The sequence below is a fragment of the Lissotriton helveticus genome, chromosome 8 (genome assembly GCF_964261635.1).
Source record: "Lissotriton helveticus chromosome 8, aLisHel1.1, whole genome shotgun sequence".
Classification (NCBI taxonomy): Eukaryota; Metazoa; Chordata; class Amphibia; order Caudata; family Salamandridae; genus Lissotriton; species Lissotriton helveticus.
Genome location: NC_136069.1, coordinates 1,690,638,110 through 1,690,653,804, shown reverse-complemented (window position 1 = coordinate 1,690,653,804; position 15,695 = coordinate 1,690,638,110). Strand labels below are relative to the sequence as shown.

Below are 15,695 nucleotides of genomic sequence, written 5' to 3'. Positions count from 1 at the left end.
AATCCTTTTTGCAGATATTAAACACCCCCAATTAACTACTTTGTATTACGTTTAGATTGTTTTAAATATCTTTTTTAACTAAATGGTTTTTATATCTATTCTCCATTTTGTATATGCATATTGTATTTTTTTAACAATTTATATATCTAAGGTTTTTAATGTATATCGATCTCTTTTTTGCTATTATATGTAGGTGCTTTAAGACGTAATTGTCGTAATAAAGCTTTGATTGATTGATTGATTGATTGAATATGTATTAATGCTATTGGACAATTTCAATATAAAGGATTCCAAGAATACTATTAAGCCTAGAGGAAAAGAATATATTTGAATTACGGAATTTTTCATGCATATTCTCTCAGGGTATATTTTTAAACAATAACATTTACAGTGTATATAAATTTAAGTTAGAACATTTTCTTAGGAGTAGGCATTTTATATATGTCTTAATTGCATTATGTAGTATGTTATTGAGGAAGTTGTCTTGTTTTTTTTAAACAATCTTATTGATTGGTTTTTTTTCCCGCTATTATGTGATGAGTATGATTGAAATCGCTGTTTCTAGTGAAATTCAATATATTCTGAGAACAGCAAGAAAGGCAAAGAAAATAATTTGTAAAATGTTAAAATTAGGCTGTATTGTAAAAAATATAATCCTATGTATCATAACTGTATTTGTTCTTCTCTTTCACAGATCCTAATTCTAAAATATAAAATGTTCACAAATTTAGATAATAAAAAACAACTGAAAAAATATGTGTAGTATTTTTTATTTCTATTACTGTGCAGGTAAATTTAACTAAGTATTAAAATGCACAATGGCCTGTGTTCACACACAGGTGAAGAAAGGGGAGCTGGACGAAGTAGCTATGTGTGGAAAGATGCTCTGTGGGCGTTTTAAGTTACAGGGTAAAGTTAACCTGAATACTGAGTGTCACTGGGGGCCAACAAACCCACCTAATATGTGTAGAAAGCTTCCCGTGACAACAATATGTCACTTTTTGTAACATAGTGATAGCGCAAAACACTCTTTCATATTTACAAGGAGAGGAAAAAGTACTCTGTATAGCCTTTCTTCTCCATGTAAATACGACCTCATTATACACACCACTTTGCTTTGAAAGAGCATTCTATAGGTATTGCACAAAACACTTACAAGCCACATCACCAGATTTATCAGAAATGATAAATCTGGACATTTGTGTGAATGTTGCACCATCCTCCAATTGATGTAGCAAGCCACAACAAGGAGAATTCTTTTCATTTCTACTCATTTTTTCTCTTTCAATATATGCTACAATGCACAGCATACATTGAAAGAGAACAATTCGTTCACTGATTGTTTTTGTGCAGGAAGGTGTGTCTTTTTGCACAAAAACAGACTCCACATGACATAGATATCCTTGCACCATGGTGCAAGGGTGCCTGTGTCAGCACAAGGCTGCGGTTTAAGCAGTAGTGCAGAGGGAAGCATAGACTTGCAACATATTTATGGACATATGTTGCAGCCCTGTGCTTCGGATGTACCACAGCACGCTGTAGCTAAAGACCTTATAGTTCTGCACTTATACATTCACTATACACCACAAAAGCATTCGTTCAGTCAATTATGCACTACACACACATGCATTTAAACTTTCACACACTAGCATACAAATGTAGCTCTTTTTAACCAGAGTAGTTAGTTCTGAAAATAACTTTTTTTTTCGTTTTGTAGTTTTATATATTTTTTTAGATTTTTTGAATGATTTTTTGTTTTATTAGTTTTTTGTTTTTAAAGGAACAAAAACTCAACAGGACAAACACAACCATGAACTTTGGGTGAAAAAAAAAATCTATTAACAATGGTTATTGATTGCCCTGCAAACTAAGTCTACCGATTACTCACTATAGCAGATTAACCGGTTACACTGCATAGAGTACATTTTTCTTTTCCAAATTGTGGACATATGTCCGGTTGTGAGGTAGAAGGTGATGCAGAACTTGAAGTTAAAAGTTCTTGATAGAGCGCACTGTGACCAAGCGGCTTCCTGGCGCTAAAGTTTAGACTGAGAAGCACAGAGATCGGCCAGGATGAAATCAGCAGGAGTACGCTTGGAAGAACAGTAAAGTCTTGAGCGCCTCAGAGGTACTAGGAGTTGCCAGTGGTGTAGGTGCATTTTGGCGGAGTCTTCTGCATTCTTCGTGAGCGTAATTCACTAGATGCAGGGATTGAAGGTGCTTCTGCATGCTTGCAGTGCCACAGAAGTATTTGTTATTAGGATCTCCTCTGAATAGCACAGCCTTGAAAATCTTACATGTTACCTCGGTGGCTTTAACTTTTCTTTTGTCCCTCTGGAGAAGTGAAAAATTTCCATAAGATGGATGTTTATTTTTCGGGACTGGGAGGTTCTGGTAGAAATCCCTCTACATCTGAATGGTCAGAATTAGATGACTCTTGCAGTGGTGTAGCCATTGTTGTCTGCAGGAAGAAAAATGATTACATGGGATCCGCGTAGGGTGCGCACACGCAGCACTCATCCAGCGTGGCTTTGCGAAATTGCATTTAAAAGTAATATACGTTTATTAAAGCTAAAAGAAAAATATTTTTTTGAATAGCTCAGATAATGTGTTGCCTTTATATTTATATTAAATACATATATATATCATCTTAGACATTAAAAGTCGCACCCACCGCATCCAACACGTAGATGATGTCATGTGGAAACGGGCGAGCGTCACGTGACGTAATACATACATGTCGCATATGCGTCCGGAGTCGCGTACGAGTCACCTAGCAATCGCGTAGGGAAATACTCACCCATCGCATACCCTATGCGGATCCTACACAAACCTAAAATGGCGGCTATGTTCTGTGCAGTAATCACAGAATGTGTGCTTTGGGTGCGACATCCCCAAAAAATTGTTTGCAAAAAAATAACAACAAAAATATTATAAATACATTTCAAGAAATATAAAATAAATAAAAAATATATAGAATTTTTATATTTTTAAAAGCATGTTTTGCAATTTTAGTTAAAAATATATAGTGTAATTTAAAAAAATATATATTTAAAAATAAACAGTTTTAAAAAAATGTAGTAAATCACTATAAAAAAAATAAATATAACAATTAATATATTAACAATTGTCATTTAAAAAACCTTTGAAATTTGAAAAAAACATAGTTTTCAGGCCTGTTATATTTAGGGATTAGCATTCAAAAAACCTTAGAAAATTCACTGAAAAAAGCTGGACATTTCACTCATACAAAACCATTGAATTCCTCCATTCTGGTTAGTTGTACTAACTATAAATAGCGCGCACGCAATCCACTGCTAATGATGTCACATATTAGTGACATGACTGATGACATCACTGATGGCATCTCAAATGACATCACTGATGACATCATCCACGTGACAATCTGAAACACCTCATCACGCAGTAGTATAACATTTAATCATTTAGTATAAAATATAAAGTACCATGTTTAAACCATTGACACACCAATACAGGTTTCTAAAAACCAACTCAGTAATTTGTAGATCTAAACACACATCTAAACACTTACCTATACATTTACTCATACATGCTGAGAAAGATCAATAGCACACTATTAAATATACTTATACACCTATATCGACATTAGACACCCGCACACATCCTATTCACTTATTCAGTCTTCCTACTCACTTATGGAAGCAATTGATTATACTTACATCTACTCAGCTACACACTTATACAAACAACACTTTACTTATACATATAGATAAAAAGTCATACTTAGTATGTTATACAAACACTATTATAAGTATATAGTTTTCCATATTGTCACTAAATCTATCAATGAGTATTATGTATACCTATTTATATACCACAACTGTCACATACATTGGTTTTTATATTTCTACTTTGTTGGACATATATCATTGAGAAATATATTTACTCATCAACACAGCATTAAAGAGATTCACTCACCCAAACAACTGTTTTCACATACAGTCTGAACCTCATCTATCTACCTAATTAACTTTTTACACATCTTTAGACAGTTACACACCTTCCATCCAACTACACACGCATTCACTCTCTCATACAAATACTCACTTAACTAATATAGAGTTTCACATAGCTAGTAACCAACTTATGTACTAGTTTACACAACAAGAAACAGAGTGAAACAAATATTCACACAGTGAAATCACTATCCCATTTATTTAGTGAGACACTTTAAATTTGTCACTTACACAGTTGATCACAGTAGTACTAAATCCTCCATCCAGACACTTCTACATCCACTCAGTCTTCAATGCAGATTCCTATATATAATACTTATTTAAATAACAAACCAACCCACATTCACTGAGTGATGTCATCAGTGATGTCACTGACTATGTCATGAATGATGTAATATGTGACTTCAGCAGTGGATTGTGGGTGCGCGAGTTATAGTTAGTATAACTAACTATAACGGTGTTGTACGAGTTAAATGTCCAGCTAACTATAACACAGTGAATAAATATATATACTCCTCAGAACACTCAATGATGGAAAGTATGGGGAACCCGCCAGATCCCGGTTCTGACAGATAACTCACAAGAAAAAAATGCTGAATTTGTTCTGGTGTCATATTCTGACATAATTCAACAGGGCCTGCAAGTTTTTGGTGAAGGAACATACAGGCAGTGAGGGGGTTTTCTTATTCTAACATCCATCAGCAAGCAAAACAAGAACATAAAAGTAAAGGGCCATGATCCCTCATGTAGTTCAATTATCATTCTGTTGGGGAGCCATCTCAAGCCTAACACCTAGATGCCAACACAATGGAAAGAAACAAATGCACACTGCTTGTTACCGCTTAAGAGAAACTATTTTAGGCATGTTTTTAACTTTATTTAACTCCTTATGTAAGAGATGTGTTTGTACTTGAATGCAAGATGTACCTGTCTGTATGACAAATATTTATTTAAATGGCACTTACTATTTTTTTCCAGTAAATCCTTTTCCTAGCGCTACTCATCTGAGTGCAGGCTCTGAGAGAGCTTTACATCCCACTCATTACCAATTACGTTACCCCGTGTCCCTCAGAACGTAGCTGTGTAATGAAATCAACTACAATGTGTTCTGTCGGGTGTCACAATTTCTTTGCATGATCTAAATCGTGTCTGAAATATCACCAATGTATATAGGTCAATAAATGATCCAGTAACTTAAGTCCTCAATACAAATATCATCGATGGAGAGTGGTGTTATATCTGACCAATATTTTGCAATCCCATGAAACAATCAAAAAAAGACAACACACAACAAACTATTGCTTATTTTGTTCATTCAAGCCCAAATAATATACACAGTTTTCTTCATATATGGCTGTCAAAAAAGCACAAATGGAAAAACACAACGTGACTTAGTGCAAAATCGGCAAAAGTGCTTGATACAACACAATACAACCCATAAACATGAAGCGAATAAAGAGATGGCTATTTTCTTATATTGACTAGTTTAACATGCACCCCTATTAGTTCCCTTAAGGGGATGGTTGACAAGTCCATGGACAAGTAAGATTGTCATAGATGTTTCTACCCTTTATGTACATGTGTTAATTGATACAAGTCATGGTGAGTCTTCTTCAGGACTGACAAAATGGAAGCAACCTATATCGGGAGCCACAACCTGTCGTGTGTTGTCCAATAAAGTAAAATCAGAAGCATAAGGAAGGCGCCAAAGCAACTCACCAAACTGTAAAGGATTTAAACTTCAATCAGACTCATCTAGCTGAGGATGAAGTCCACAGCATGGGATTAGCCAGTATTCCCAAACATCTACGAAGGGAAGTGAAGCAACATTGTGTCCCTGTGGCTATGAAATACATACTATCATAAATAATTGGCTTATAACACAAAACCAATTGCGTATAATACCAAGTTAGAGATGAACAACCCCAGCTACCTATCCTTGTACATAGTGAGGGGAGCTCTGTCTTCTCCAATTAAGGGTGGTGCCGGCAATGTGGGTCACCAATTATGTACCAATGCCTTCCAAGGAACGTTGAGTCTCACGTGGGTGATTAAATAGGAACCGCGTGCTCAATTGACTATTTCACAAAATATCTGTGATTAGATTGTCATGGTTGCAGTGCAACCCACTCCCCAATACTGTGATAAAGAAATCACTATTAATGCTGAATTCTGGCCTCAAGCACATGCTGCAGTATGTGTTCAGAATCACAATATGTATTACAAAATGTTCTTTAATCATTCAGCCTTTCTATCCCTTCTTTCTTTTTTAGCCACAAAGCCAACACAGGTTTTGTTGTAATTGGGGTTTACCCCATGACTTTCTAAGGGCTACAACATAGAAAAATATCTGTAGTGTAATTTCACAAATTCCTATATCATCACTTTACACCTTTGAATCGGTGGAATTGGTGTTAATATAGCATTTTACTATTGTTCCTTATCTTGACATATATACGGAAACCCATGCACAATATATTTTACTCAAAACACTTCTGTAAGAGATTTCTATCTCCATTTCTTCTGAGACAAGTTTAATGAAACTAGAAGTGCTATTGGCAATTCAAGAACTGTTTACCACCAACCAGGATATCCTCCAAAATGTGACCATCCTTAAACTTGTCTCCTTTGTCATCACACCCAAGTGTCTAATCACATCAACATAATTATAATCCAAATTAAACTGTATATTCCAACCAATATCTGTTTCTTAAACAAAAGATAGACCCATTCCAAGTCACTCCACTGTACCAAAAATAAAGAAAGCAGAAACTCTAGTTGTTTAAAAAAATAAGTGCATACTTCAATGCCGGATATACTTCCATCCCGGTAAAATCAACATTCTACTCCTTTCAGCTTTAGCTGCAATTATGTGCAGAAGCCATAGGAAGCTTATAGTTATCTATGTGTCCTTGAGTAAAAGCTAAATTGTAACATCCTGCACTCACCACTCTCTATCTTCGAATGTTTCTTAATGATCAATCACCCCGTTCTTCTTTCCCAAATGTATTCTCTTATCTAGAGATCCACATCCTATTAATCATGTCATTAAATGATAATATTTCAACATACTAAAACATATTTAGGGGAAGTCATCCACATCCATTGTATCACGTAGACACCCCCATCTGCTCATCAGTCATGCACTGATCCAACATATCTCCAAGTTTAGAACCTCCTGGTTTCATGCTATAGGCAAATATTCTCATGTTGTGGTCTTTCTCAACCAAAACGACAACCATATTTCATGGTCTATTGTGGTTATCGCACCATAATATTATAGGCCAGGTTATCAAAATAGAAACTCTAATCTTTATGATATTAAATTAAAGCACTGCATCGAAAGGGGTGTGTGCCACTTCATATTGCCATCTGTTTCAACATGATTTTTCACATTTAGTCTTACATCAAATATTGGATTCCACATGTCAGTGATTTAGAGTGTCAGTTTCACTGGTTGTCACCACATAGTATTATCACAATCACTGTTTATATGGTATTAATATAATGTTCCCAGTACTTCATTCCTCTACATCAGTGAATAACACTCTTCTAGACACATAATGGATACTTGTCAAGATCACTAAATTTTACAAATATATTTCGTATCAGTGTAACATGATGTTGATTTACTGATGCGAAATTCTGTTAATGAATTCCCCATTGTGCAATGATACTGTGAAGATCAATGCCAAACATGCACCTTATATGACAGTCATTTACACGTATGCATAAAGAATTGCATCTGAAATGTCAACTACAAGATATCTGTACATAAAGGACCTAAGACATGCATAAGGAGAAAGCCCCACCATGCCCGTGTCCCAGTGAGTGTTTTCAGTAGTAATAGAGGCCTGATGGTGTAGATACTCGGATTAGCTACTGTTGAGAAACCCTGCTTGTCTATTGACCTCCTCAGAGTCATTGAGGCATTGGTTTACTGTTTCAAAAATATGAATCCATTTACATACCCTTAAAATCAGAATATGGCCGCCCCTCTGGGATTATGATTGATTGATTGATTGATTTGATATTTATATAGCGCTGACTGTCACCCTACGGGTATCCTGGCGCTTCTGACTGAAGATAGGGACCTAGATGGAAAAAGGCAGAGCCGAAAGTGTAGGAGGTAGAGAACTAAGTTTTAGGGAAGAGCCAGGTTTTAAGGCTCTTCCGAAATTCTGATAGAGTGGCTGCTTGTCTCAAGTTCAGGGGGAGTTCGTTCCAGAGGCGTGCACCCACGACGCTGAAGGCCCTCCCTCCTTCTCTGGCCCGTTTGACCCTAGAGACTGGAACAGGCCAGCACTGGAGGAGCGAAGGTGCCTCTTAGGTTGGTACCACCTGAACTTTTCCTGCAGGGGGATAGGTCCTAACTTATGCACTGCTCTGATGATCAGACATAAAGATTTAAACTGGACCCTTTCCTTAAGAGGGAGCCAGTGCAGCTCTCTCAGAGCCATGGTGGAAGATGAGCTTCACGGCCTGCTGAGTGCTAGTTTCACCGCTGCAGATTGTATTCTTTGCAGACCCTGAATGATATAAAGTGGGGCACATGCATACAGAGAATTACAATAATCCAGCCTGCTTAGCACGGTGCTCCTTACCACCAATGATCGTGACTCAGTAGGTAGTAGCGGAAGTATTTTCCATAACAATCTAATTAAGGCGAGACATACATTAGTGGTCTTAGTAGCATGGGACTCCATCTGAAGGTTGTCATCGATTAAAACCCCCAGGTTGCGTACCTTCTTATTGGCTGTATTGATTCCTCCTCAGGGGTGAGTTTAAATTCACACGGTAAATGTTTAAATATCCTTGCAGAGGAGCAATACAGCACTTCATTTTTTCCGCTGTTAAATTGAAGGGAGTTTCTCCTGGGCCAGCCAGCCGTGCATTGCATGCATTGCTGGAAAGTATCCAGAGAAACCGCGTGTTCCCCTTATAGGGAGAACGCTAGCTGAGTGTCGTCAGCATAGTTAACTAGGCTGACTCCAAAATATTTGATAATAGATAGCAGGGGCTGCAGGTATATATTAAAGAGAATGGGACTGATCGCGGAGCCCTGCGGTACTCCGTATATATACCTGGCGATTTTCTGGAGGAGAATGATGCTAAAGAAACAACCTGTTGTCTTCCCGTCAAGTAAGGCTGGAGCCATTGCAAGGTAAAGGTTTAAATATCCTTGCAGAGGAGCAATACAGCACATCGTTTTTAGGAGGAAGTCAGCCCACATGAGAACATCCTCTGCGGTGACCTGCCCAGAAGAGTGGACTGGTTGAGTTGATGTTGCAGAAGTGGACCCATAAAATCCTGTTAGACCTGGTACGCTGCACTGATTTAGAGATGGGTTACTTCCTCCCATGGTCTTCCTTGGGCTATGTCCAAGAGAACTGTGAAGTGTGTTGTCACCATCTATGACCTTTGACCTTCCTGGGTCATAGAAGTACTCCCCACTGAACTGTTTAGGTGGGATGTGTGTTTGTGCCTCTATTAAAAATACAGTGATTGAAAATATTCCTGCTGAACACCCATAGCACTATGGCTCCAACAGCAGTGCTAAGAGAGAATGCAAAGCCAACCCGCACACTGCATTAAGTAAGAATATTGCACCCTGGTCCAGCTAAAAAAGAGAAGATAAATGCCAACTGAACACTGCCCTGAGACATGTGGGGCTCAAAACTGAGAACATGGGTCTAATTTCAGTGTACTGAGAAACAGGTATCATTAAGAGACTGACTCACAGGTTATAGCCATAGCAATTTGTTCACGCGGTCAGCCTCCAATTGTGATCTGCGTTCATAGATTTCTATTGCCTTAACTGTAGCACCTCATTAGAAACCTGTGTATAAATATATATATGTCTTGTATTAAAGAGTTGGTGTAATAAGTTTATTTTCATTTTTCTGAGAGCTAAAGTACTGAGATAGAGTGTCAATATTTAGTTCTACTGCGTGAGTTTTGAATGTCTATCCCCACTCTACTTCTCTGACAAGCCTTGGGCTGCTCACCTTGGTACTCTGAGAGTCAAGTGCTGAAAATATGCACTTCATGCCCAGCTTTCTGGAGCTAGAGTAGGTGTGGTGTGGGACCTTAGTGGTAAATGACCTCCACCCCACTGTTGTAGTCCAGAAACCCCTGCTTGCCCTGGAATTCTCAGAATGGTTCTGACAATAGGTAAGCAATAATTGCAGTGACAAAACCCCTTCTTCAAACCACCTTTACCCAAATAAATTTTGTAGAGTTCCACTTCTTTTCCCACCCTGGGAGAGCACTCAGTTCATCTTGCACTCAAAGGGAAGTCTATATACAATTTGTGGAAACCTGGAAAAATGACAATCACTTCGCTGATGAAATTCATGTGTTTTGTTTGTTGGTTTAACTTTAGGTCTAGTTCCCTGCAAGTAAATGCTTATTGTTTTTGCCTCTTTCTTGCAGATAAGCCATTCTTCTGTGCTGCCCTCCTTGAGTGACAAGCAACAGTTTCCCTCTTTTCTACGCACTGTGCCGAGTAGTGCCTTTCAAAATACTGCCCTGGCACGACTAACAAGGCACTTTGGCTGGACCTGGGTGGGAATGATCATTGCTGATACTGAGTCAGGGCTGCAGGGAGGAATGAACATAAAAATATCAATTGAAGATGATGGGGGCTGTGTGGCATTTATGGAGAGAATAAGTCCCCATTATCCCCAGGACAAGATCTTACGACTGGTGGAAATGATCCGCTCTCATTCAGCGAAGGTGATCCTGGTGCACAGTTCTGAGGTGTATGTCAAGGCATTACTAGAAGCCCTCCACGCGCTGAAGGTGGAGGACAAGGTCTGGGTGTTCTCAGCATCCTTTGCCATAACTCCAGGACTCTTTGCAAACAACTCCTGGAAAATACTAAATGGTGCCCTGGGGATTGTTCCTTACACTGAGGCCATGCAGGGCTTTGAAATGTTTCTATACAATCTTCACCCCTCCACGTCCACAGAAGACATATTTATAAAGCTCATGTGGGAGCAGGCATTCCACTGTAACTATCCAGAGAACAATAGGACCAAACTTGAAGGCCTCAAAGAGTATGGAAAGCACCTGCCACCTTGTACAAGACAGGAGACATTGGGTAGCAATGCTATCTCTTTGTTTGAGCTGAATGATTTAAGTTACACTTACCAAAGCTATCTAGCAGTATATGCCTTTGCAGATGCCCTACATGCTCTAGTTTCATGCACAGCAGGGCATGGACCATTCACTGATGGGGCATGTGCCAATCCTGATGAGATCCGGCCTTGGCAGGTAAGAGCAAATCAACTTTCTATCAAGCTAGCCAACAAATGCTCTATAACTTCCCCATCTCTTCCTCAACACATTCTTTACATCAAGGGATGTGTCCACACTCTGGATACAGGTTTCTTCTTCCAAGTACTTATTGTGTGCCAGTGGTTAGCAGTGTGCATCACAGGCACATTTTACACTGGACAGGATTCTTTGCCAACTCATACACTGTTCCAGGGCCACTCTTCAGACTGCAGTTGTCTCAATTCAGAGAGCAGCCAGAGACAGCAGAGTAGTCTATCCTATTTATTTTATGTGCAGAGCTCTCTACCCCGACTGCAACATCTCCATAGTCGTAAACTTACTATTAAACCATAGTTTATAAATACTGTAGAGTATTGTAACTTTACCTTTGTGAATCGGGCCCCTCAAATTTAGCAAATAAAAATGTAGCTAAGACATAATTGTAGCTATTTTTATGCCATCTTAAATAGGTCCTACATTACCTGAAAAACCTGCATTTGGAGCCAGGGATGAAGAGTGGAATATCCTTTGATGTAAACGGAGACATCACTGCCTCCTATAACATCCTGAATGTGCAGATATCCCGCGATGAGGTCTTCCAGACTGTCAATGTGGGAAAACTCACCCCAAGAGAAGCGAATGGAAGAGATTTCATCATCAACGAGACTGCAATCCGATGGAGCGATGGGTCATCACAGGTGGGACCTGAGTATGGGTATTTTTTTCAAACCATAACTCGCACACTAACTACAATTCTTATGACCTCACAATATTTCTACTTATAAGTCGCAAGACCTACAACTTCATTACATAAAAACATACTAAACCAATAAAAAATACATATTCGGAACCCTCTCATTTATAATGTTAATGGGAATGTGCAATGTAATCTGGCCAGGAGCACAATTTATGGCATTTACTAATACTTCGGTTACATGCTCATGAATTAGCCTATATGTTACATTTGCTCATCACTTCCCCCAAAATATAGTAATTTTGGAAATCCATTTTTGAATGAATAGCAACCATAAAGGATCTCCAATATACACCAGTGGCCAAGAGAGACAGTTTTGTGCATATTGACCATGAGGATCACCATGGTATTGTGAAGAATAACTTTAGACTCAAGGACCAGTATAGGTGGCCTGGTGTTGATGCCTGTGTGGAGAAAATGGTGCATGAGTGTCATGACTGGTGGAGTTCGGACAAGTCACAAGTACCTTTGGGTTCAAAATGAATGCCTTACCACATGCTGTATTGCCTTGAGTAGCTCTTTGTGTGGATTTTCGGGATCTATCTTGAATGATAAAGGAATGAACAGGTATGACGTGCTGGTATTTGACTTCTCCAAATGGCTGTAAATGTGAATTATTGATAAGAATGATTTAAATAGCATACTTATATTCCTTTTCTGAAAGGAGGGACTAACTAGGTCAGTGATGAGTGACAATGGGGCCAGTTTCAGTTGATGTTTGTGACGGATTACTTTTAAGCAATGGAGCGGACGCGCGCAGACACAAGCACATGCTGAATCCTGTCTTGTTTGCTACTTGGCTTTTAATGCTTTAAACTTTTTAATTATGTGGAGTTTCATCAATTTGGAATTGTGCTCAGCTATTTGCACTTTCCATTTTTGCACAGAGCTCCTCGCTCTTACCTCTTTGGAACCCTGTTCCCTGTCAGTGAGTCTTTGGTGCTCCCGCCAGCGCACCGTTCTACCGCGGATTTGCCCGTTTGATGTGGAGGGTGCCGGCGCATATTCATACTCCTTTCCCATTGGATGGGGGGCAGAGCCAGGGGGTCAGCGCACTAGTCTACAGAGACTATCTAATCAGCACGGCCTGCTCGTCACGCAGATGATGGGCGCAGACAGCAAGCACATGCTGAATCCTGTCTTGTTTGCTACTTGGCTTTTAATGTTTTAAACGTTTTAATTGTGTGGAGTTTTATCAATTTGGAATTGTGCTCAGCTATTTGCACTTGCTGTTTTTCCACAGAGCTCCTCGCTCTTACCTCTTTGGGACTCTGTTCCCTGTCAGCGCGTCTTCGTGCTCCCACTAGCTGGGATGGAACAGATATACCAGAAAGGTTCTCCTAGACCTTCAGTCGGTAAGGGCTCCATGCCATCACACTATGGACCATGAAATCTTAGCTAAAAACAGCACCATGTATGCACATTATGTAGTACATTTGGGATTCATGCATGTAGTGGGAACATTCCAAGTTATAATGAGCTGACCAGGCCCCCATCCAAAGGACAGATAGTGCAGGGTTAGCTCATCAATGCAAGATCCCTGGTGAAGAACAAGGTGGCTTTGAGAGACATTGTCTCATTAAGGAAGACAATTTGGGTCTTCATTACCGAGACATGGGCCACAGATTCTTCAGGTCCCGATCTCGTAGATCCTATCCCTTCTGGGTACACCCTTGTTAGACTGAATAGAGTAGGCCGGCGGGGTGGGGGTTTGGGCATTCTCCATAGAGAGACTTTGGTCTGCCGTACACAATCCTTGACCGCTCCCCCTGACCTATAACAGGCTCTCTACTTTTCAATTAATCTGCATCCCACAGAAAGCTTCTCTCGTGTCCTTTGTTATCAGCGACCGGGATCCAGGACATCTTTCAGTCAGGATTTCAGTAGTCTTTTAGAAGTGTACCTAGAAAGATCCCATCTTACTCTACCTGGGGATTTTATTTTTCACCTAGATAAGACTCTCTGTAAGGATACTCAAATTATTTTGGTAACCATGAGTTATTGAGTTTCTCACAGCTGGTCAAGAGCCCCACCCATATGGCGGGCATATTCTAGATGGCGTCTTTTCTAATGACCCTCGAATTATGGTTTGAGAATCTATTCCCCTCGCCTGGTCTGATCATTTTTCCATCCCTTTTGATTTACGTATCTTGGCATCAGGGATGGGTCTCTCTGGTAACAGGAATCTGGAGGAAAGGAGAAACTTCATCCTTATGAGTAAGGAGTTGCTCTCTAACCTCCTCAATAACGTTCAGCCCTCCAGGCACCATGATGCTAATCTGGCAGCAGCTGAACTATCGCATCAACTGTCAGTTGCAATGGACACTCTGGCACCTGTGAGCAAGCACTATTCAGCAAGAAGAAAACCCTCTGCTCCCTGGTTTACTGAGAGACTTAGAAATATGAAACATGTGTGCTGTAAACAGAAGAGGCTGTGGTGCAGAGATTTAGAGCCGCTGGGTAGGGAATTGCACAAGCAGTGTTTGAAAGAGTATAAAGAAGCTATTATGGAGGAAAAGGGGCTGTACTAATCAAAGATCACTGAATCAATGAAATCCTCTAGGGATCTTTTTAATGTCATCAATTATCTTACTTCCCCCATGTCACAGATCCCTCAAGATTTTTCTAAGGAGTTCTATGATAAAATATCCGATTTCTTTCAAATGAAAATTACAGATATTTATTCCTTGCTGGAAGCTCCCAACTGTAATATAGGGTCACCTGCTTGGCCTATCCCCCTTCCAAGTGAGGGTGTATTTACGGAGGAGACTCCCAGGCTACTCACTTTCCCTTGTATGTCGCCGATCGGCTTCTAGAAGGAGCCAAATCTGGCTCACTATTGGAACCCTACCCCCTTAAGGTGCTAAAAATTGATCGTGAGAGCATTATTCCTCACCTTACTGCTGTTCTGAATGTAACCATCTCAGAGGGACAGTATCTTACCTTGTGGAAGACTGTAGTGGTGAAGTCACTTTTGAAGAAGCCTTCTTTGGACCCTACAGAATTGAAAAATGATCAGCCGATCTCATTACTTCCTGTTCCATCTAAGATTCTGGAAACTTATTTAAATTCTCACTTCAGTGCCTACCTAAAGGATCACCAATTACCCGATGGTTCACAACATGGGTTCAGAAGCCATCACAGTACGGAAAAAGCATTGACTGCCGTATTTAACAATATCCGTATTCAAGTGGACGCATGGCACACCACTCTGCTTGTTCTATTTGTCCTCACCGCAGCTTTAGATACCCTGTCCCCTCTGAAGCTGGTTGAACGCCTCAGAGAGATAGTGATCGGAGGCTCGGCCTTGGGGCTTCTTGCCTCCTTTCTCAGCGATTGGGCACAGACAGTGAAATTCGGCCAATTCTTCTCGGCCTCCAACATCCTGTCGTGTGATGTTTCTCAAGGCTCCCCCCTGAGTCCAACACTTTTTAATATCTATGTTGCCCCACTGGCTACGGTTGTGAGATCCTTTGGGTTGGAGGTGTTGTCCTATGCGGACGACACCCAAATAATGGTGTCCATCACTCACAGTATCAGGGATTCTGCCCTTAATTTTAGGAATTGTATGCAGGCAGTCTCCTCCTGAATGGTGGAAAACTTCTAGAAATTGAACGGTGAGAAGACTTAGCTCCTGATCTTTGGCAATAAACTGGCTATTT

General features: G+C 39.8%; 1 protein-coding gene across 1 annotated transcript in view; it reads left to right on the top strand.

The window, feature by feature from the left end:
• Positions 1-15,695, top strand: part of LOC144774099 (extracellular calcium-sensing receptor-like) — a 43,651-nt gene that overhangs the window by 20,111 nt on the left and 7,845 nt on the right. Inside the window, exons 3-4 of the mRNA XM_078659125.1 lie at positions 10,434-11,276; positions 11,750-11,977. Coding sequence (XP_078515251.1) covers positions 10,434-11,276; positions 11,750-11,977 — 1,071 coding nt within the window. The remainder of the gene's footprint in view (positions 1-10,433; positions 11,277-11,749; positions 11,978-15,695) is intronic.